We start from the raw sequence: 23,775 nt of genomic DNA on the forward strand, positions 1-23,775 counted from the left end.
AAAGTAATAATTTTCTAGTGTTACTTATAGTTTTACTGTTGATTTCCTCTTTTCCTGAACATTTGGAATGAGGATAAAAAGACCACAAAAAACCAAACTCCATATATATTTTTTCCTGAATATCACTGATGAACTGATAAAAAATTAGGCTACTGTTCACATGTGTTTTACTACTAAAGTATTTTAATATAGTAATAATTTAGTACTTTCTCCTATTTTATTGTTGGTTTCCTCTTATTGAATGAGATCCTATGACCTTCAGCACACTGCCAACACTATGCAAGAGTGACTATGTAAAGGTGCATATCCTGCTGGCAATTCCAATTCCCATGGAAACTAAGCTTAATTGGAAAAGAAAAACCTCAGTCAGTCAGTTTTTCTTTATACAAATTAGATGAATTTTGCACAGATACATATTTTCTGGTGCCATTTTCAATTGCAATGCCATTTAAAACAATTTTCAGAACACAAATAGGGTCTCTCTTAAGATCTGCGTGACTTCATTTCTAAGTGTGAAGACAATATATTTTTTCCCCCAGATTGAATGTACAGGTGATTTTTTTTTAAATTGCTTTATTTCTTAAACCTCTTGCCACGCACTGAACTCATCATTTACAAAGTCATCGTAGAAAAAAACTGCAGTTTCAGGTCTCTGTGTATATGAGGAACTCTTCTCACACTGAAGACATGTGGAGCCTCATGTGATTGTTAAGGTTTCCTTTAAATCTAAAACTCTTTTCACACTGAAGACATTTGTAAGGCCTCTCTCCAGAGTGAACTCTCATGTGAGTCTGAAGGTTTCCTTTCAGTGTGAAACACTTTCCACAGTGAGGGCAGGTGAAAGGCTTCTCTCCAGAGTGAATTCTTATGTGGACATCGAGGTTTGATTTGTTTATGCAAGTCTTCCCGCAGTGTTGGCACATGAAAGGCTTTTCACCAGTGTGAGTTATTACATGTTTCTTAAGGTAATTGCTGTCTGTGAAACACATTCCACACTGATGACATATAAAACTGTTTTCTTTTGAGTGAATCTTCATGTGGTAATTAAGTGTTTCTTTACGTCTGAAACTCTTTTCACACCGATCGCATTTGAACGGCTTTTCTCCAGTGTGACTTCTCATGTGAGTCTTCAGATTTCCTTTTCTTGAGAAGCTCTTCCCACACAGTTTGCAGATATAAGAGCTCTCTCCGGTGTGAATTCTCATGTGGGTATAAAGGGTCTCTTTACGTCTAAAACTAATTCCACACTGAACACATATGAATGGCTTCTCTCCAGTGTGAATTCTCATGTGAGTCTTCAAATTTCCATTTAGCGAGAAGCTCTTCCCACACAGTTTGCAGGTGAAAGGATTCTCTCCAGTGTGACCTCTCAAGTGGGCATTAAGTGTTGCTCTATACGCGAAACATTTTCCACACTGGTCACATGTGAATGGCTTCTGTCCAGTGTGAATGTTCATGTGATTTTTGAGGCTAACTTTATGACAGAAACTCTTTCCGCAGTGATGGCACGTGAAAGGCCTCTCTCCAGTGTGAATTCTCATGTGAGTCTTAAGGTTTTTACTGAATCTAAAACTGTTTCCACACTGGAGGCACATGAAAGGATTTTCTCTGGTGTGAGTCTTTACATGATTCTTAAGGTGTTTCCTGTCTGTGAAACTCTTTCCACATTGATGACATCTAAAACAGTTCTCTTTTGAGTGAATCCTCAAGTGGTAATTGAGCTTTTCTTTACATCTGAAACTCTTTCCACACTGATCACATACAAACGGCTTCTCTCCCGTGTGAATTCTCATGTGATTTTTAAGACTTTCTTTTCGTGTAAAGCTCTTCCCACACAGTTTGCAGGTGAACGGCTTCTCTCCGGTGTGTACTCTCTTGAGAACTTCAAGGTTTTGTTTTTGTGTTGGATTAGATTTGATCTTTAGAGCTCTTTTTCGTGAGGTCATCTTTTCAGTCCGTGTGGATTTTTCTCCAGTCATGAAATCATGATGTTTCTCATATTTATTTTTCTCTTCTACTTCATTGAGTTCTTGACTCTCCTCTTTCAGCGGCATGAAGTCTAAGGTGAAAAGACAAATACAAGTTACCACCAGTGTCACAAGTTCACCTCCCCTTTTTTGTCTTGAAAAATGATGGCAAACAAATTTGGCTGTGACTGTATATAAACATTGTCCAGAAGGGAGAATGGGGGCTCTGACAAAATATTCTGCTGTGGCAATGGAGAAAGTAAAGGTAAAGGTAGAGAAAAGGAGAAAAAGCACTTCTGTGGGAGCTGATGAAGCGATCACAACTGAGATGACATTTAAATATAGAAAAGAAAGCAGAGGTAAACTAGAAAAAGAAAACCATGCACAGCAAAAACTCCAGTGTTAAACTCTCCTGGGAGTTTATTTGGTTCCACACACAAGAGTGTTAGTGTTAAAATATGAGTTTTAAATGAACACTGAAACAGTGTTAAAGTTAATGAGATAATTAAGTGATTAACTGAGTGATAATTGATCATTATTGAAGACACCTGGTGTTTTCAAGCAGAATAAAAAATCTAAATTCAGCAAACTCTCTGTGCTGCACATGGAGGAAAGCTTCCATAATCTTTGCGAGCTCAATGCAGGGTTCACACAACGGCTTGTCCTGAAAGATGGAGCAGATCCAACAGATCTAACCCTTCTTTTCTCTGCATTTTGAGTATGGGTCTGATAAAGAAGTCAGAGTTGGAGGATTATTGGGCTGAATATTGGCCAACAGCAACACTTGGATTTGGCAAGGTGATGTCCAGGAAAAGATTTGAGATGATTTTGTCTTTCCTACACTTCACCAATAATGAAGAGTGTGTTGACAGGGGTCAGCCAGGGTATGACGGGCTATTCAAAATCCGCCCAATCATCAATTTGGTCATCCCCCGGTTTTTAGAAATGTATGGTCCATCTAAGCAGCTGTCAATGGATGAAATGACCATTGCGTTCAAAGGGAAATCAACACTAAAAATGTACAACCCAAACAAACCAGACAAATATGGCTACAAAGTATTTGTTCTGAGTGAAGCCAAGTCAGGCTATGTGCTACAGTGGTCCATGTACACTGGACAAAGTAGGCCTAATGCAAGTGATTTCGGTGCTACACACCTTATTGTCCGTGAGCTGATGGCCCCGTACACAGGGAAAGGGCATGAGGTGTACATGGACAGCTATTACACCCCGCCAGCCATAGCAGATGAGCTGGCAAGCAATGACTCGGGTTTGTGTGGGACTGTCAGCAGTAAGAGGAAGGGGATGCCAAAGGGCCTCACTAGTGAACAGTTACCGTTGAGCAAGGGAGATGACCCAGTCTTCATGAGGAAGGGGAAAATGCTAGCTTGTGCGTGGCATGATACAAAGCGCCTCACAATGCTCTCTACACTGCATTCCAACACATGTGTCAGAAAGCGCATCAGGAACAAACACACTGATTGTGGCTATAGGGAGATAAATAGGCCTGTTTGTGTTGATGACTACAATTCGTTCATGGGGGGTGTCGACACAGCAGACCAGAGAATGAAGACCTACCTCTTTCCCCATAGGTCAAGGAAATGGTACAACAGAATTTTCAATGCCATTCTCAGTGTAAGCATGGTGAATGCCCACATCATTTACTGCCGCTGCACTGCTGCTCCTCACAAGCCCCTGAAAGTCTTTGTGCAGGATGTCATCACTGCTTTACTGGAAGGCTTCACTAGGAGAGAGAGCAACAAAGGCCGAAAGTCGTCCTCACTGGGAGACTTGCCACAGAGACTCACTGAGCGCCACTTTATCTGCCAGGCTGATGGTTACCCAGATTGTGTAGTTTGTTCTGATTGGACCCGCCCTAAAGGCCGCCGTCAGACAAAATACATGTGCAGGCAGTGCGGGGTGGGTCTTTGTGTTGTGCAGTGCAATGAGAGGTACCACACCATGAAACACTACAAGAAATGTCACCTGGATGGATAGGGAGTCATTATCTCTACAGTAAAAGGCCTGCTACCTGCATATTTTTTTTGTCTGCCATTTATTAGTAATGATTTACACTCCTATTCCTATCTATTTACTATCTACTAAATTATCATTTAGTAGTGTACAATATGTGTTCTTTTTTGTGTGTTCATGTCCTTGTGATGTGTGCGTCTTTGTCAGCAAAAAAAAAAAAAAAAAGGCTCTCGTCTTGTCTCGTCTGTCTCTCGTCTTGTCTCATCATCTCACTCATGATCTGTGCCTTGCCGTGGCGAGTGAGCTTTTGAACTAAACAGGTCTTGTCTACTTAGGTTTGTGTGTCATATGAATAATATATATGTGCCCCATACATGGAATCAGAGTGCCTACTGTATGTAGTAAATGGGAAATCTCTACAGCAAAAGGCCAACCATGCATTCGGGTTGTTTCTACCATTTATTAGTAATGATTACACTATTTGCTTACTACTTACTATTTACATGAGCATTCACTATGTGCAATATAGCATACAGAAGGTGAGGGACATTTTGGGGGGAAAGAAGTGTTGCATTTTATCATTTAAATATGTGACTTTATGAAAATTCTATAATCCAAGATGGCCGCCACCATATGATGTCATAATATGCAAATTAGATGGGAAAGTGTAATCCCTACATAAACTTTGGGTCATCCTTAATATTTCTCTAATTTACAGAAAGTCTCTATCTTTTATCATTTTTTAAGATATAGCCTTTTGAAATTAAGATGTCAAAATCGAACGTTTTAGGAAAAAACCTCTGGCGCCTAAAGGGTTAAAGGCAACAACGGCTCTTTTAAGAGCCAACCGCTCATTCAAATAAAGAGCATTCTTACAAATGTGTGAAATTCTTTGTTCTTCACATTAGTTGAGGTCAGGTATCAGATAATTGTTATAAAATAAAAATTTCGATGACACACACACACATCTAAAAAGCCATTTCAAGGGCAAACCGACTCGTCCGCTGTTCTCTGTGCTGCACACACATCCAAAACGTACATATAGGAAAATGTGTTTTTAAACCATTCAAGCGTGAGATGACTCGCGTGCTGGTTTCAGTGCTGCAGGCATTTTGGATCAGTGCAACTCGTAAAGTGACGGATACGTTGTTTCTTACAAATAATTTGCTTTGCAAAAATATCACAGACAATGATAGGAAATGTTGTTATGCTTGATATACGACCACTGATATACATTCGTTTTTTATGTAAAAAAAAAAAAAACCCAAAAAACTACGAATGCGGATTAGGACCTCTGACACACTTGGCAAAAATTCAACCACTGGCCCATTAATGTACACAAGCAAAAGACGTGGATCTGTGCATTTATTCACGTGAAAATTCTCGGTACTAATAATATAATCTAAACTAGAACATCTCATTAAAACAATGATAGGAAATCTTGTTATTACTATATAATAAATAAAAATGGAACTTAGTTCAAATATTAAAATAGATATCATATCAATATATATAGTGTTCACTCAGAACACCCTAGCAACCATTTAGAGCCACATAGAAACCATACGGCAACATATAGAAGCCATATTTCAGCTCCAAAATAACATACAGACATGGTTGTTGGCTTGTATGCAATCATGTACAACACCCTAGCAACCGAGTGGCAAGTTTTGCCACTGCAAGCACCACTCACATTTTCTTCAGGAAATATACATTCTAATTTTTTGTATAATTGTCATTTTTATGTTGCTTTTACTATTGGTATATGTTATACTTATAGTTACTCTCCGATTTATATTCTTCCACTCCCACACCTCGATACATTCACACACTCACTCACAAATACACACGCAGGAGATAGGCTATCAGAATTGATTTATGTTGGCTGTTAGTATGTTTTTTTGTGCTGTTTATTTTGTATTTATCACATATATATGTCACAATTTGTGTTAGCATAATTATTTTAAAAAAAATATTTCTGTAGACGTTGACATTTTATTAAGGATCAAATGACTGAGTTCAGCTTTGAGACTGAGTTCAGCTTTCAGAATGAAACCAACCTGTTTGTTCCTCAGTATCTTCATGTTTCACTCTGAAGGTTTCTTCAATCTTCATGTCTTCACTCTCCTCTTTAATATACGCCATCTTTATAATAGTCCGTCTCAGTCGCTTCACCAGGAGTTTCTGTGTGTTTGGACAATCTGTCATGATAAAGATGAGAATAAAACAGAAAGAAAAAGAAGATGAGAATAAAACAGAAAGAAAAATTAAATCCAAACTAAATCTCTGTGTGCTCTAGTTAGGCAGCGCACTAGTAAGGGAGTCAGATTGATAGCTAATAGTCTTAAATGACCTGATTATCAAAAACGAAACAAAAAACAAATAAAAAGTAGCTCTAAAAATTAATGAAAGAACACCATTTTTTGTATAGTAGGTTCGTATTTAGGCATTTATGATTTACATTCAGAATTAATGATAGACAGATTACACTTTAATGAAAACGTTTGCAGTTGATTAGTAACAGTTGTCAAGACGTGTTTGTGTTTCTGTTGCCTTTACGCAGTTTTGACCAGCATGTGTCGTCAGCGTGCGGTGCTGATTCAATCATTATGTTAAACATTTGGTTTAATTGACTCGAAAAAGCTCAGTTTCTCCATCACTTGTCAGTGCCGAATTCATGTTTATGATCAACCGATTCACGATATAGGCAGAGAAACGAGACGCACCTTTTCTGTTACTCATGTGTGGATGCGCTTTACTGACAGAAATAAACATTATAATATTGCATTAAATAAATGCACAGTTTGAATCACTTGTAAAAACTATAAACTTGATTAACCCGTTTAAATTGTTTTAAACAACTTGCTTAAAAACCACAAACCTTTCTTCAGCTAAATCACAACAGATGCAGGTGCGCGGCGCCGCCTTATTGCGTCACACCGCCAGATCAAAATAAAAGTCCTGTTCACATGCTACTGTGAATAAAATCATAAAAGAGCACAGACATTTACATACAAATTATATATATATATATATATATATATATATATATATATATATATATATATATATATATATATATATATATATATATATATATATATATATGTGTGTGTGAAATACAAATATTTTACTATCAACTAATGAAAGTGAGATTCTGTCTAAAAGGCAAAACTGCATGTTTGGTTGCAGAAAATAGTTATACCAGATAGAACATCAGTATTAAAATGCAAATTTTAATAAAAAAAAGAGTGTATGAGTTTATAAAGCAGAGATTTCACCCGTGTTTTTCTAATATTAAAAATGTGGACATGTAAAGTTCATTTTGAGTCTAAAACAGGTATAAAATGTCAAATAATTTAATCTTCAACAAATCAGTAGAAGATATATTAAAGAGGCTATCAAAATACCATGTATAAATGTAATTCAGTCAATACCAAACAGTACTGATAAAAAGGTTTATTAAAATTAATATTGAGTATTTCATATAGTTTTGATCAAGGGTCAGTTGTGTAAGTTGCTGCCTATGTAGGGTGATAGTGATGTGCTCACTAATGAGTGAACACAGACAAAATGTTCACCTGCTGAACCACATAAACCTTCAGTTTTCTTAACAAAAAAATAAATCACATTTTAATTGACCCTTCTACAGCAGGCCTTTTCAAATAGCGGCCCGGGGGCAAATTTGGCCCGATGGCAATTTATTTTGGCCCGCGGCAGATTAAAAAAAAAATTATTTTAAGTCTACAAGTCTAAAAAAGTCTACAAAAAAAAAGTCTACAAAAAATCTACGATTCTGCCGCGGTGCACAGACAAGAGTACAGGCAAAGATTCTAGAGCGGAGCAGGTAGTCTCCATGGTGACAAACACTCATTCTCGCTGATTCGATGTTCTCACGCTGCCTATGACACATGCATCATGGCGTTGTCCAAGCCAAACCGCAAAGTTGACAGAGAAAATCGTAAGTTTCAGAGTGAATGGACGGAGAAGTACTTATTTACTGTGCCAACTACGGCAAGCAAGGGAGGGACCGATAGACCTGTGTGTTTACTGTGCAACGAATCAGTGGCTGTGGCCAAAGAATATAATGTGAAGAGACATTTTACTACAAAAAACGGAGCTATGTCCATTGCTATTGACGAATCGACAGATACAACTGATGTGCCCCAGATGTGCGTTTATGTGAGATTTTACGATGGAGTTCGCTTTCGTGAGGAGCTTCTGGGACTCATTCCACTGGAGCGACATACGACAGGTGAAGTGCTGTTTCAAAATGTTGTCGCGTTTTTCAGTGAGCATAAACTGGATTTACAAAAGGTTTGCTTGCTAGTAACGGATGGAGCACCAGCTATGCTCGGAAGAGTGCAAGGACTAGCAGCCAGACTGTCAGCTGTGGCACCTCAAATGCAGTTTTTACACTGCATTATTCACGAGTCTGTCTTGTGCGCAAAGCTCAGCGGTGAATTAAAAAACACTATGGACAAGGTCACAAGCATTGTCAACTTCATCCGCTCAACTTCAAGCCTTCAGCATCGTCTTTTCCGTCTGTTGCTTGATGAGACTTCTGCTGAGCACGCTGACTTACTGGCTCATTGCGATGTCAGGTGGCTCAGTAAAGGAAAAGTTTTGGATCGTTTTTGTGATCTCCGCAGTGAGATTATTTATTTCCTTCGCACATGTAAACACAAACGAGCGGCTCATTTCATGGAGCACATGCTTGATGAACAGTTCATGACACAAGTTCATATCCTCTGTGACATTTTTGGACACTTAAACTCACTAAATTCGGAGTTACAGGGGCGAGAGAAATGTATTGCGGATTTGGTTGAGAGATGCACTTTACACACCTTCGTACATTTTTTAGCAGTACGCCAGGGGCACAAGTCATGCCAACTATGATTGAATTCATGACAAAGCTGACTGAAAATTTCAGTGACAGATTTCAGGGCTTTAGTCTCCCAATGGAGGTTACGCAGTTTACACGCGATCCATTCTCAATAAACCATGACTCAAACTTCATAGCAAAAGTTAAAGAGCTCATGCCTAACATTGATGAGAGTGCTCTTCAGCTAGAAATTATTGATATCCAGTCTTCACTTGCTTTGAAACTGCACATGCAGTCTGAAGGTCCAATCAACTTTTGGTGTAACGATATTAGCCAGGCTAAATACCCCACAATGAAGAAAGTGTCTGTGCTGATACTGACAATGTTTGGATCCACCTACACATGCGAGTCTAGCTTCTCTCATATGAATGCAATCAAAACAAAGGCACGTTGCTGCCTGAGCAATGAGAAGTTATCCCAGTGCCTGAGAATTGCACTTACCACATGAGCCAGATTATGTTAAAATGGCAAAAGCAAATCGTTGTCACTTCTACCACTGAGTCGTATGTTCTCACTGATAAAGTAAACTAAATGAGGAAAAAAATATTGTTGTTATTAGTTAGTTTTCATCAAGAGTATGTTTACAGCACATATGTAGCAGATTTGTACTTACTGTAAACTCGAAATGTTTTTTTTGTTTGTTTTAAATGTGTACTCACTGTCTGCAAAATATACATCAGGGATTTTTGAATGTTGTAATTTCCCCAAATAAGATTTGATACTTGAAACTGCAGTTGCAATTTTGCACTTATGACAGCTTTATTTTGATTGATTTATATATATATATATATATATAAACTCTTACTTATGTTTACTATGTTAAGGGTAAAAGCTGTGTATATGTCTCAGTTTTTGCAGTTTTGCACATTGTTGCAGACCTAATCAATACAAGTTGAATGTGTTGAAATAATAAAGGAAACCAAAAGAATAATGTACCTTATTTTATTTCATATTATGTACCTTATATTTTAATTTCCTTTAGCTGTTATCAATTTGTCCGTCCGGCCCTCACAAGTTTTGGAATTTCCTAGTTTGGCCCTCCTGCAAATGTATTTGAATAGCCCTGTCCTACAGGAATCACAGGACTCTTAAGGGAGAGTCTACAGGAAAACTGTCCACCATTGTGCCAGCAACTGAAGCGGTCTCGCTTTAGCTGAAAGGCGCGTCACACACACAGCAGATCATGGGTGTTTTCTGGTGGCACATTCTCCTTCTTCTTCTTCCAAAAGTACCGGAAGATGTGATGTACTTTGCTGTGTGTCCTACATGTCCTGCTGAGTGGGGAGAATCAGAAGCAGCAGCAGCGGGAGGAAGAACTCAATCGGCAACTCCCGGACTAGAGTTTCCCTGAATTCCTTCGGTAGGAAAAAATGAAAATTAGCCCTTAATTTACTCACTCTCAAGCCATCCTAGGTGTATATGACATTCTTCTTTCAGACGAATACAATTGGAGTTATTTAAAAAAAAGAAAAATAATAATAATGATATTAATTGTCCTGGCTCTTCCAAGCTTTATAATGGCAGTGAATAGCGGTTTCTGTTTTGAGTTCCATAAAAGTGCTCCACAAGGCTCCTGGGGGTTAAATAAAGGCCTTCTTAAGCGATGCGTTTGTGTAAGAAAAATATCCATATTTAACTTTTATGATGGATAGATACACGTTTATGGAATTCAAAACAGAAACCGCCATTCACTCCCATTATAAAGCTTTTAAGAGCTTGGATATTTTTTTAAATATAACTCCGATTGTATTATTCTGAAAGAAGAATGTCATTTACACCTAGGATGACTCGAGGGTGAGTAAATCATGGGCTAATTTTCTTTTTTGGGTGAACTAACCCTTTAAGAAGCATAACAAGGGCACACCTTGCCCTTGTTCAATAGCCTTAACTTATACTGTTTATTTATCAGTGTTAGTGATATTCTTACAATTTATGTGCATCTAAGGTAAAGTGTGTGTGTGTGTGTGTGTGTGTGTGTGTGTGTGTGTGTGTGTGTGTGTGTGTGTGTGTGTGTGTGTGTGTGTGTGTGTGTGTGTGTGTGTGTGTGTGTACCATTTTTGAGCAATACATTTGCCATGTCTTAATGATCATGTAAAAATGTTGGTCACATGGCCAAACCAGTTGAGAACCACTGCTCTATTGTACATTGAGCAAGGAAAGGCCAAAAGACAAAATGCATTGGATTGTTTATTGCACCAAATTGATTTGAAATTCCCCCATTGCATTATTATACATTATATTCAACACTAATACTGTGAAAACTTGAATTTTTTCTCACAGTAATTTTTATTTTGGGTGAACCATCCACGATGCATATTGTTGCATTTTTGTATTGCGATACATTGTGACACAATATATATTTTTACACCCCTAGAATTGAGTGATGCCTCTACCTAGTCGTAATAATAGGACGTCTACCGCAAATGCTCAATATTTGAAACTATTGCAAAGATGACGGTCAGGTGGGGCCAGAGGATTACACATGCACATAAAAAAAAGCCTTAAGTCAAAGTATACAGAGGTGAAGGATGCAAATAATATAAGTGGTCATGAAGGTAGTAGACAACCAGATATGGCCCACATTCAGCTGTGGTTAATTTAACACAGATATGCATTTTCTCTTGCCCTGCTCTTTAACAAATAATACAAAGAGGATCTCACAGTTGCATATGTAGCTGTAAGTGTGAATGGCAAAAAAAGTTTTTATTTTTCTGATCACAGTTGAATTGTCTTCCTCCAGAATGAATGCACAGGTGATTTTTGAAATTGCTAGTCTTTCTAACCCTCTCAGGCTCAAATTAAGTTTTAGTAACAGGAAAAATCTGATATTTGGGGAAAATTATCATATGGGGTAGTACAATAGAATCCTGACTTTTTTTTTAGAGAGACCTTCACATGCAAGGCGTTCTGGGATGTTGCAGATTTGCAACATTGGCCCAGGTTGTTAATTACTGACGACTGAATATGATATGAACAATAACTTTTTATATACAACTTTTCAAACAATGTAACATAGTGCTTTTCAGTGGCAGAACAACAACAAAAACAATATGGGATCCAAATCCAATATTCAAAATCCTCATTGAGTAGGGCATGTTTCCAAGTCACTTTGTCATGTGGTACTCCAAGAAACAGTTTTTGTCTTTTGTAAAGCACAGAAGTACTTTGCACTTCAGGCAGGCCATTTGCGTGTAGCCATTCTTGCACAGTCTGCATCGTCCACGTTTCTCAGCATGGATGGGGAAATGATCGCATCGGTCTAATATGACATCAACCGATGGTGCAGAGATCCTCTGAAGTGGAGGTGGAGGTGGGGCAGCTTGATGGGACGTTGGATCATCTTCCAATGACGGTCGTTCTCTTTTCCTACTGTTCAAGTCAGCCTGTTTGCCAACCTTGATTAGGGCATCTGCAACTTGAACACGGAAGTCAAGAAGTGGCATATACTTCTTCTCCTGCTTCTGGGTGAGATGACGGGGACAGAGGAGCCAACCATTGACCAGTGATAGGTCAATCAAGTAGTACAAGAGTAAAGACCTTGATTCCCCATTTATGAGGCTTGTTCTTGATATACTGTTTCATTCCAATCTTTCCTTTGAAGGGGATCATCTGCTCATCAATGGAGTGGTTTTCTTCTGGTTCAACCTTCAAACAGTTGGCACGGACTTTCTCAAGAACTGGATGCACCTTGACTAATGGATCGTATCCAGGCTCACCCTTTTGCTTCACATTGGTATTGTCGTTCATGTGGATGTATGTAAGCAGATTATCAAATCGCCTACGTCCCATGACTCTCGCAATTGGGTCGTAGCGGATTTGCGTCTGCCAGTACATGCTGTACGATGGCATACGTACTACGGTCATCAAGATGTGTAAACCAATGAATTGCTCTATTTCAGAAGGGGTTGTTTTCAGTTCTGAGCCATTCTTCATAACTGCATACAAGTTAGATTGATGAGAAATATGTTCAAACACAGATTTGTCCATGAAATGATCAAAATACCACTTTGGTCTTGGTATTTCGTCTGGGGGAGGTGAGAATGCAGGTCCTCGGAATGAAGAGTCTATGTCAGCTGCTGGGGGTTTCCTCTGCCTCCAAGAAAACTCTTTGTTGACTGGAGCTGGGCCTGGCTGAGGTTCATTGTCATCTGGGACCTCAGTGTCACTGTCTGCATGTATGTTATGAATTTCAACATCAAGGTGGTTGAGATTAGCTTTTGGTATTGCAGCCAGTGGCTTATCATCATCAAAGCTGGAGTCAGACTCGTATGTTTCAGGAGATTCCTCAAAATCTGGATCAGCAATTTTATCGTCTGGAATGGATTCTGTGTCAGATAAAGCACCATCAGGAAGGCAAATGTACTCGATGACTTCCCTGGCTGAGTAAATCTTTCGTCTGCCTGCCATAACACACTGCAAATCCTGCATAGAGAGTATTCTGTAAGGTAGTTTGCCAAAAAATGCTTTGACACAATGATCTGTACTAACAAAAGTGCCATGGAATTTAGTCTACATCAGTTTTCCTCACTGCACAGGCAAATGAACATGGTATTGTGCCATTGCTTTTGATCAAATCTGCCTCGGATTGTTTGTAACTTCCCTCCAAATTATTAAATTTTCCATATTATATACCCTCAGTGACACCTCAAAGTACTACGTAAACACTGGTGATAGGAAAATAACCCTAGTATAAACTGTTGCTCAAAATATAGGCAAACTAGTAGATAAAGCATGTGGTATCCAGTGGTACCTATCTGGCCACAGGTTGCAAATCGGCTATGTTGAAATAGAGCTGCACCAGGGGAAAAATCCAGAAGAGATAAAATCTACTAATTGGCATTTACTATGTCACAGTTGTACAGTTTTAGTTTCAAATTAATGGAGGTTGATAGTGATACTTACACGAAATTGATGCCAAGAAAATCAGTTTCAGGGAACCCATGGAAACAGACATGTTGGAAGTGAGACTACACTGCCATCTGGTGAGCAAGTGGGAAACTGTTTGTTGCTAATGGACAACCAAGTGGTACTTCTGAGTAAAAAAAAAACTCATAAAATATGTTTCTGGAGTAATAAGGTAGTTAGTTTTTAACTGTTGCAAATCAGAATCGCCTGCCTCGTCACACCAAGGAACACTGAATTTTCTTTACAGAATGAGTTTGTAAATGACGTTTCAGGATTGTGTGATATGTGAAACTCTTCTCACACTGAAGACACTTGTAAGGCTTCTCTCGAGTGTGAACTCTCATGTGAATGTTAAGGTTTCCTTTAACTGTGAAACTCTTTCCACAGTGAGAGCAGGTGAAAGGCTTCTCTCCAGTGTGAATTCTCACATGATCCTCACGGTTTGCTTTCTTTGCGAAACACTTTCCACAGTGATGGCACATGAAAGGCTTCCCTCTGATGTGAGTCTTTACATGCCTCTTAAGGCGTTTCCTGTCTGTGAAGCCCTTCCCACACTGATGACATACACAACATTTCTCTCTTGAGTGAATACTCACGTGCTGATTAAGGTTCTCTTTACATCTGAAACTCTTTCCACACTGACATATGAACGGCTTCTCTCCGGTGTGAATAGTCATGTGAGTCTTAAAACTTTCTTTTCGTGAGAAGCTCTTGCCACAGAGATCGCATAAGTAGGGACTCACTCCAGTGTGATGTCTCATGTGGGTATTAAGGTTTTTTTTGTGTGTAAACCTCTTTACACAATGAGGGCATTTGAATGGTTTCTCTCCATTGTGAATTCTCATGTGAGTCTTAAGATTTCCTTTTAGTGAGAAACTCTTCTCACACTGAAGACACGTGAAAGGCTTCTCTCCAGTGTGAGTTCTCATGTGGGCATTAAGGTATTTGTTCTGTGTAAAACTCTTTGTACACTGAGGGCAACTGTAAGTCTTCTTTCTGGTGTGAATTCTCATGTGCCTGTTAAGGTTTGCCTTTTGAGTGAAACTTTTTCCACACTGTTGGCAGGTGATAAGGCTCTCTCCCGGGTTAAATTTTTCTTCCAAAGCATTCAGTTCTTGACACTCCTCTTTTAGCAGCCTCAGGTCTAAGGCAGAAATAGACAAATACCAGTTAACCCAAGTTTAATTGGCACAAAGCAACAGACATGAGCTAGATCCTATATTTCTTTAGGACTTGAAATCCTTTCAAGCAGGCACTAATCAAACCCCTTATCAAAAACCCATGATCCTGCAGGAACCAACAAAAACCTTGCGGGAGCAGGTAATAATATACAATAATTTTTGAATAAAAAGACTAAATTCATTCTGCTCCATCAAAAAAGGGATTGAGTCTCTTTAGAAAATTTGAAATTAAACAGCTCAATTCATTAGGTATTAGGTTTACGATCTCTTTATGAACTTTTTGAAGCGTCAGAGTAGCTGTCAATGGAGGGACAGAAAGCTCTAAGATTTCATCAAAAATATCTTCATTTGTGTTCCCAAGATGAACAAAAGTCTTATGAATTTGTAACGACATGAGAGTGAGTAAATGATGACAATTTTCATTTTTGGGAGGGCTATCCCTCTAAAAATAAACCCCAAAAAGCTCAACTCTACAACTACGAGACACAAAGAGCTGAATGAGACTGAAATTAAAACGGGCGACTGCTATGAAACTAACACAAAAAGCAACGCTACATGATGGGCAATGACTCTTCTCAAAGATTGGATAATTTATAAAAATGATGCAGACCGATTGTGACACGTTTGAAGCAGAAGATCTCAATAAATGCAGCGGGCATTTAATACATCAGTTCTGTCATGACAACCCCGCCATCTAGTGTTTCATTACAGTACTTTGTATTTCAGAATGCAAACGGCCAGACTTATCTGACTGCCAATTATATGGCCATGAGTGCTAGTTTCACCAGATATTTTAAAGTAAGTTTGACATCCTGAGGAGTGCTACCTTTAAGTCCAGCAATAATTGTCAGATCTGTCATCAAAACTGGAAACACATTAGCCAGCATCATTCCTAGATCTCACCTACAGGCATGAATCTAATGAGAAAATGGAACGTGCTATCGCCAAAAAAAGTAATTGGCCTCGTTCGGTAAGTATGGTTCAATGTACAACTGTATCTGGCAAGACAAGGCAGAGAAGGAAACCAACATCTAACAAGAGAATTGTTTACCATGAAAGCCCCACATGATAGAAAATGACAGGGGTTGCATCTTTGCTGAACCCAACACCAACCCAAGTGCACCTGTTGCTAGTTCAAAAAAAAGTACCTGGCCCTTTATTCGCAGATGTTTTTGATCTCCATCCACTACAATAAAACCAGGATTTATTTGACAAAAGAAACAGTGGTACTCTAGAAAACCGATGGGACAAAACTACCACGGCATGATGATAATTAGCGATGCAGCTGGTAGGGATGGGCATATTACTCGATCACTCGAGTACTCGAACGTGACAGCGACGATCGATCTCAAAAACGATGATCTGAGTTTAAAAAAAATCTTTTTTTTCTGATTGGTTATAGCAGCATTTTGGGCGGCACCGAATGGTTAGCTTTGAAAGAGCGCGGTCCAAAATCCAAACTGAAAACAGAGAAAATCGCGTCAAAGTCACGTAGTGATGTCTGGCTTCACTTCGACAAAACAGATGAAAAAACAGTTCAGTGCAAAATATGCAGCGCCAAGCTGTCACACAAATCTACCACAAGTACAATGCGTTATCATCTTGTATTTGTACATAAAATGTCTTCCGATACCACCAAAGACGCAACTCAGACGAGCATCGCATCTTTTACCGTCAGACAGAAATGCACCGCAGCCAGAGGTGAAAAGATGACACAACTAATCATCGAAATGATAACGAAAGATTTGCTGCCCATTCGTTTTGTCGAAGGAGAAGGGTTTAAAAATTTGATGAATTATGTTGAGCCCCAGTATGACATCCCATCGCGCAAGACGGTCACGAGACGAATAGAGGCTCTATATGAAAAGACTGCTACTTCACTGAGAGACAGACTGTCAAAGACAACGAAGATGGCTATCACTACGGACGCATGGACCTCGCTGACCACTGAGTCCTACATAACACTAACTTGTCATTACATTTCTGAATGGGAAATACATAGTGCAGTGTTGGAGACGCGCAGTTTCGACGAACGACATACCGCTACGAACATAGCCAACTACCTAAAAGGAGCTACAGAACAGTGGCTGTCAAGCTCGGAGAAAGTTATAGCATGTGTTCATGACAACGCTAGTAGCATGGTTCTCGCGAATCGAGGACTTTGGGAATCAGTGCCCTGCTTCGCACACACCCTGCAGCTAGCCATCAACGAAGGCTTCAGTGTTGCTTCTGTTAAAAGCGTGATAGCTGCCAGTAGCCGACTGGTGGCACATTTTCACCACAGCACCGTGGCTACAGCAGCACTTCGCCAGAAACAACAGCAGCAGAACGTACCCGAACACAAACTGATCCAGTACTGTCGTACGCGGTGGAATTCTGTGTGCGATATGTTCGAACGTCTTTTGGAACAGAGATGGACTGTGTGCGCTGTTCTGTCAGATCGTAATACTACAAAACTTGCAGATGCGAAGACACTGGACTTGAAAGATGAGCACTGGCGGATAATGGAAGAATTGATACCTGTTCTCCAGTCTCTGAAGTGCGCCACAATAACAATGTGCAGTGAGACGCAAGTTTGCGTTTCAATGGTCTATCCAATTACACATAGCCTAATCTCTAAACACCTAAACACACAGATCGGTGAGTCTCCAAGAGTTTCGGAATTCAAGACAGCAGTGGCAGAATCTCTGAAACGGCGCATAGTCACTGTTGCTGAGGATGCTGAAAAAGTTTCTCTACCTCTGATTGCAGCAACATTGGATCCAAGACACAAACATCTGAAGTTTCTTGACACAGAGCTTCGAGAGAGAGTAAACGAGAGTCTGAAACAGCTTTACGACAGCGTTACAGATTCTGTCACACCCATTCAAAATGACCCTCAGCCTGAACGAGCCGCGGCAACTACTGCGCTCGACACTCTTTTCGGTGAGGATTACGGCGCCGGCGCGAGTGATATTTGTTCGCGTGACACTGAAATAGAACGCTACTTCAGTGAGCCATGCATCTCTGTAAACCAGGACCCTCTACTGTGGTGGAAGGTAAATGAGAATCGGTTTACAAAGCTGAGCATCATTGCCCAGTGGTACTTAGCTGTTCCTGCGACATCTGTTCCAGCGGAGCGTGTTTTTTCCACCGCCGGACTAATTGTGAATTGACTCCGAACACGCCTCTCACCTGAGCACGTAGACATACTTATTTTTTTTAACAATAATATGTAGCCTGTAGCTTGTTTAAGTTTCATCAGGCGTGGTAAAAAATAGGCCTATACAGGATGTTTTTTTTTGTTGTTTTTTTGTGTTTGTTTCAATAAATGATTCTGTAGCAGTCGTTTGTTACTTTGTTAAACTTGTTAAATGAAAATTAAGCTGTTCGTTTTTGTTGTTGTTTCATAAGAACAGTTGAAATATGCTGCTGAAGTAGCCTAACACTGAAGAGAATGTTTTATTTACGGTTGAATAAAGTAGCCTAAAAGTATCAAGTGTGTTCATTTTTATGATGACATTTCCTCTAAATTGTATTCAGATATCATATTCAGTCATGTGTTGTTCAGTAATTTAAGTCAGTTTTACTCTGACTAAAGTGTAATGTTAGTCAATATAATGTAAAATAACATTTTGTTTTATCAGAAAGTGCTACTGTAATCCAAAATATTGCTTAAATATTAAATTGGTATCATTGTCTCCATGACTGACACACCCCGCCACCTACCCCGAATAAGCCACGCCCCCGAACAGGCCCCGCCCCCGAGTAATCGAGTACTCGTTTTTTGAGACCTATCAATGATCGAAATAAGAAATTTACAAAAATGCCCATCCCTAGCAGCGGGACTCTCACACGGGTAAACAAACCACAGTTTGAGATGCACATCTGTAGAACTCCTTTTGCTTGACAGATTGAAAACTCAGAAGATTAAGACTGTGGCTGTACATATATGTGAGTGTAGTCTAAAGAGCTACTGGAACAACAGAGAGAAAAGGAGCAGGACAACCGCAAAGATCATTTAAAAAAATTATTATTATAAAAAGGGCCTGGTTTCTCAGACAGGGCTTAGATTAAGCCAGGATTCGGCTTTATGCTGGGCCCAGACTACAGATTTTAAATCTTAACCGATTGTGAAATCTGGTTGCTTCACGCACATAAGGAGAATCTTCAGTTTTCTTTTCAAATCTTAACCGTCCACAAACTACAAGATTTGAAAATCGTGGCGGATCACACACTGCAAGATATTCTTTATATTATGCCAGATTTAACACCTCTCGTGATCTTGCGGGGAAGATTACAGTCCTACATCAGATAATTTCTCTTACAAATTATTGAGCCTAATTTTCATTCAAACTTGTTTAGCATTGTTAAATAGTAGCTTTATATAGGGAATATTTTTCTTTGTGCAAGGTTTGAGTTTGTGCTAATGAGCAAATCAAATTTTTCCAATTAATATTTGGTGCCCATCACCCTGTCGGGTTTATGTTTCATTTAACCCTTATTTAACCCATGAGTGTTATAAGAGATTACAATATTACAATATACAAAATTTTGACATTTTCATTCAGACGGCCTGCCGTTTCTGTTCATACCGATGCAAAAAACGTATCATATTCTTATGCAGCATACGCACAGTTGCAAATTTTACACTCTCATCTTTTCTACCTGTCTGGAGTTTGCAGGTATGAAAACAGAAATGGCTGTTTACCAAAAGATCAGGGACTGATGAACCCATATAATTTAGTGTTGTTTTCTGAAGGCATAACTATGTAGGCTAGTGTTTCTGACTAATTTAGTATTTACTGCTATTTATGTTCAGGTTATGTTAATATAATAATATTTTGCTTGGAAACTAAGTTTTGTTGACCATCGGAATTTTATTAAGGCTCTAAAAATTGTTGCTTGTAAAAAAAAAAATGTTTTGCTTGCACAAAAAAATAAAATAAAAATATATAAAACGGCATTAAGTGCTTTTCCTTCTAAAAAAATGTTACATTTAAAGATGACTCTCCCATTGTCACCCAAATGTATTCCAATATCATTTAATTTAGAAGTTAGTATTAGTATTTCCAGGGGTAAAGGTGTTTTTAATTAGTAATTTTAATAAGTTTACAAGACGCTGGTTTGATACATCGAGCGCTTTGGATGATGATAGGAAAAAAAGTAACCGATTAACAACAAAAATAAAGTTGATCAGTTACATGTAATTTTTTTGCTTCATGTAAAATAAGTGTATTTGTCACACAAGTAGGCTAATTGTCTAGTTCAGCCTACTTATATTATTTTTAATTTAATAATTCAATGTGACACGCCATTCATTTCTGTAAAGGTTGACATTTTAATAAGCACCAAATGACATAGTTCAGCTTTGAGAATAAAACCCACCTATTTGTTCCTCAGTTTCTTCTTGTTTTATGCTGAATGTTTCTTCAATCCTTATTTCTTTACTCTCCTCTTTAATAAACGCCATCTTTATAATAGTCACATGGATCTCAGTCGCTTCACCAGGACTTTTTCTGTTTGGACAAACTGTCATGATTAAGACATTATTGTATATTAATTAATTATTAACAGAAAGAGAAGTAAATCCAAACTAAATCTCTGGGGTGCATCTCAATCAGCTCTAGATCGGTGAACTGGTAAAAGAGCGATACCTAGTTAATGGCTTGATTAGCCAACACTACAAATAAATAAAAGGACACACATTATTCAAATACTATATACAAAAAATATAACATTATACATGTTACTTGTGCGTTATATTTGGTATTGAATGATTTGTAGATCTCATTTAAAACGTCATTGTCATTATCCACATTTATGTAACTGTTAGTGCTCCTGTTGTATTTACACCAATTTGACCATCATGTGTTCGAGCTATACGAATCACTGAATCATTTTAGGAAGCAATTGATTCAAATGAGGTGGAGTTTCAAAACCCCACGTTTCTCTCGACATTATTTGCCAGTGACCGAATTCGTTTTTTCATTTTTTTTATTCACGATACAGGGAGCGAAATGAGACGCACCTTTTCTGTTACTTATGTCTGGAATGAATGTACTTTACTCACAAAAATAACGTTGTCAGATAAAGTATTACAATGGTACTTTCAATACTAGTTAATTCAGTTCACAGTTCTTGTAAAAATTATATTAAAAATCCTGAACTCTTTTACACTGATTTAAGCACTCTAAATGTTTAAAAACACAAACCTTTCTGCAGCCGAATCACAACACAGCAGCCAGGCGCGACCTTATGACGTCATATATCCAGACCAAAATAAAAGTCCCGTTCACACGCTGCTGTCTAAAATCACAAGAGCGCAATTTTTTTTTTTTTTTTTACAAATAATAAAATAGATGTCCGAGGTACTCAGAGTTGTACTCTGAAAGACAAAACAGTAATGTTTGCAGATGTTTCCTAACACTGTATAAAACATTCTTCAGTTCCTGAATGCTTCAGTGATAAGGCTGTGTACCAAGTTTTCCCTGGTAAAAAAATAACCATGTTAAGCATTTTAATGTTGGCATACTTTTCAGACTAATGATCAGTATACTTCAATTGTGTTGATGATTAGTTTACTTAAAGTTGGCTATTTTGAAACAATCCATTTTTATACTTAGCATATTTTAGTTGTAATTCAATTGTAGTAAAGCATAATTTCAAGACATATACTTTGTGCACTTTAAGTATGTGCCTGTGTAGGAAGTAATTATATGCTTAATTAGTGAAATTAAAGTATACCTTATTTGTGTTATTAGTACATTACAAATCTTCCAAACACACCGGCAATATACCAATAACACTAGAACTACCGGAATTTTATAACTGCTAGAATGGCCATAGCAGTCATCGGTGGCTACTTTCAAGACCCAGTTAAAAACATATCTATTTAACATGTATTTTGGATAATGTGACTATGTATCCTATGTGACTGTAATCATGTATGTGTGGGCGTCTAAATGTATTTGAAATGTACAGCGACCTTGAGCTGTGGAAAGGCGCTATATAAATAAAATTTCTTCTTCTTCTGACCGTTCATTCTGTACCGAATGTCATTTTTATCATGTCATATTTACATTTGAAGCTATTGGATGTCTATCATCATATTTTATGAAGTCATCACCCTCAATTTGAATAAAACTGAAAAATATGGATTCAATGGAGCACCGAGCACAAAGCGAACACAGATAGGCCTATACATAATATGATCTTTTTTGTAATGGTGAATTCAGGTTGATTGGGACACTTTTTCCAAGTCATATCAATGGCAAAAAGTGCCCTGAGTAAGAGCTACTAGACCGCTCACAGCGGTGCACGCCTCGCTTTGTGTCTGTCAAAAGCGGGAGAGCAAAGTTTTTCACCGCTGTGAAATGGTTAATTTTGAAAGTCAAAATGGCAACAAATGTGGATTGAAGCAGAATCTTTCGTTTGAGAAAAACATTTGAATTTTGGAAATGATTACATCTATCTTTTTTCAAGACATTTTGACTTTTGGACTTTACAACGCTCTGGAGTTACTGCAAATGTTCGGATCACATGAATCGGATAATAATAAACGTCAGGACATGAAATTGAAATTCTACTGATTTTGAAAATGTATTAGTTCATCAACAACCACAGAACAGCTAATTACAGATAGAAATTCAAATTAGATAATTATTCTGCTAATTTATTTATAAAATAAAAATCTTAGGATATAATATTAAAACATCACTAATGTGAATTTCAATGCATAGTAAAAACCTTTATGGACATGTTTGAAACACAGTCTAGGCCTAAAACAAAATGGCCAAAACAGTTAAAATATTGAATAAATGTAAAAAAAAAAATTAACTGGGGGAAAACGAACTGATTTAGAAAGCACTGTGTTTTATAGTGAGCAAAAATATTGTGCTGTAAAATTATAATGAAAGCATTCTCCTCTAATTGGGCTCACGTGAACAAGGCATCTGGTTGTTTTGGGGGGCAAACATTGCACGTCATTCACCGAAGCTTGTGGATGATTACTCACAGTCAACACAGGTAATGTCTACACATTGCCGTTTCTCCGCAGTTGGCACTGCCTTCTTCTCTCCTGCCTGGGTCCTGGCTCTCGCACCATCGGCAGTGTGGCTTTTGCTCTCATGTGGCTGGAGAGAAGTTCATGTGCAAGTGACATTAAGTTCCTCGGTGACATTCTCTCATTTGTGCATTTCTTGAACAGTATGGAAGCATTTATCGCAGCCAGGTCAAGTATAATATAAAACCCTCGGCAGCAGAAGTAGTTTGCCGAAACAACACCGAGAACATGGCGCTTTTGTGTGGAGTTGCTGAATGCTTGAGGAAGAGTTGTGTTTGTTATTGCTGTCTAAAAGACAAAGGGGAAGAAATCTGGAATCTGGCGGCGAATACTTGTCAGACTAATGTGTGCATTGGACGAGGAAATGCACTTCAGCCACTTCAGAATGTCTGCTCAGCGCTTCGACGACTTGTTGCATCACATCAAACCCTATTTTGAATGTAAAAGAACAACCCACAGGAGCCCAGTAAGTTTCCGAGAAAAACTGGTCGTCACACTCCGCATACTTGCGTCTGGTAGTAGCCAAAAATGTGTTGCCTCCAGTAATGAATTGGGATCGAGCACTGAATCAGTGATTGTGAGTGAGGTCTGCCAAGACTGCTTTGTAAGGTGATTTTTGTCTCCCAACCAAAAGGCAATGAGTGGCTTGATATCAGGCAGGAATTTTGGAGCGTGTGTGCCCTTACAAAAATAACCTACAGGAATATTTCAGCAGGATATTTGCAGGTATCCTGTATGAATGATGAAATCCTGCAGGACACATTGACAAAAATATATATATATATAAACTATTGGAATAGAAATAATGGATATATATCTTGA

The 23,775-nt window shown here is 38.4% G+C and overlaps 2 protein-coding genes across 3 annotated transcripts; both read right to left on the bottom strand.

Annotated features, from left to right (window-relative positions):
- Window positions 1–366: 366 nt before the first annotated feature.
- Window positions 367–17,535, bottom strand: LOC143742457 (uncharacterized). 2 transcript variants are annotated; one of them, XM_077235323.1, is made up of 3 exons: window positions 6,820–6,902; window positions 5,999–6,139; window positions 367–2,059 (listed from the first exon to the last, which is right to left on the bottom strand). In XM_077235323.1, exons 2-3 carry the CDS (start codon window positions 6,081–6,083, stop codon window positions 675–677), a joined length of 1,470 nt encoding a protein of 489 aa, XP_077091438.1. In that variant the 5' UTR covers window positions 6,084–6,139; window positions 6,820–6,902; the 3' UTR covers window positions 367–674. The 2 variants fall into 2 exon arrangements, with proteins under 2 accessions (XP_077091438.1, XP_077091439.1); XM_077235324.1 differs by lacking the exons at window positions 5,999–6,139; window positions 6,820–6,902 and adding an exon at window positions 17,430–17,535.
- On the bottom strand, window positions 10,998–21,138 carry LOC143742454 (uncharacterized). Its single transcript, XM_077235321.1, has 4 exons — window positions 21,104–21,138; window positions 20,277–20,420; window positions 14,325–14,872; window positions 10,998–13,245 (listed from the first exon to the last, which is right to left on the bottom strand). Exons 2-4 carry the CDS (start codon window positions 20,359–20,361, stop codon window positions 12,334–12,336), a joined length of 1,545 nt encoding a protein of 514 aa, XP_077091436.1. The 5' UTR covers window positions 20,362–20,420; window positions 21,104–21,138; the 3' UTR covers window positions 10,998–12,333.
- Window positions 21,139–23,775: the final 2,637 nt, after the last annotated feature.

This window comes from Siphateles boraxobius, unplaced genomic scaffold (genome assembly GCF_051911475.1).
Source record: "Siphateles boraxobius isolate OS27281-9 unplaced genomic scaffold, OSU_SipBor_1 19, whole genome shotgun sequence".
Classification (NCBI taxonomy): Eukaryota; Metazoa; Chordata; class Actinopteri; order Cypriniformes; family Leuciscidae; genus Siphateles; species Siphateles boraxobius.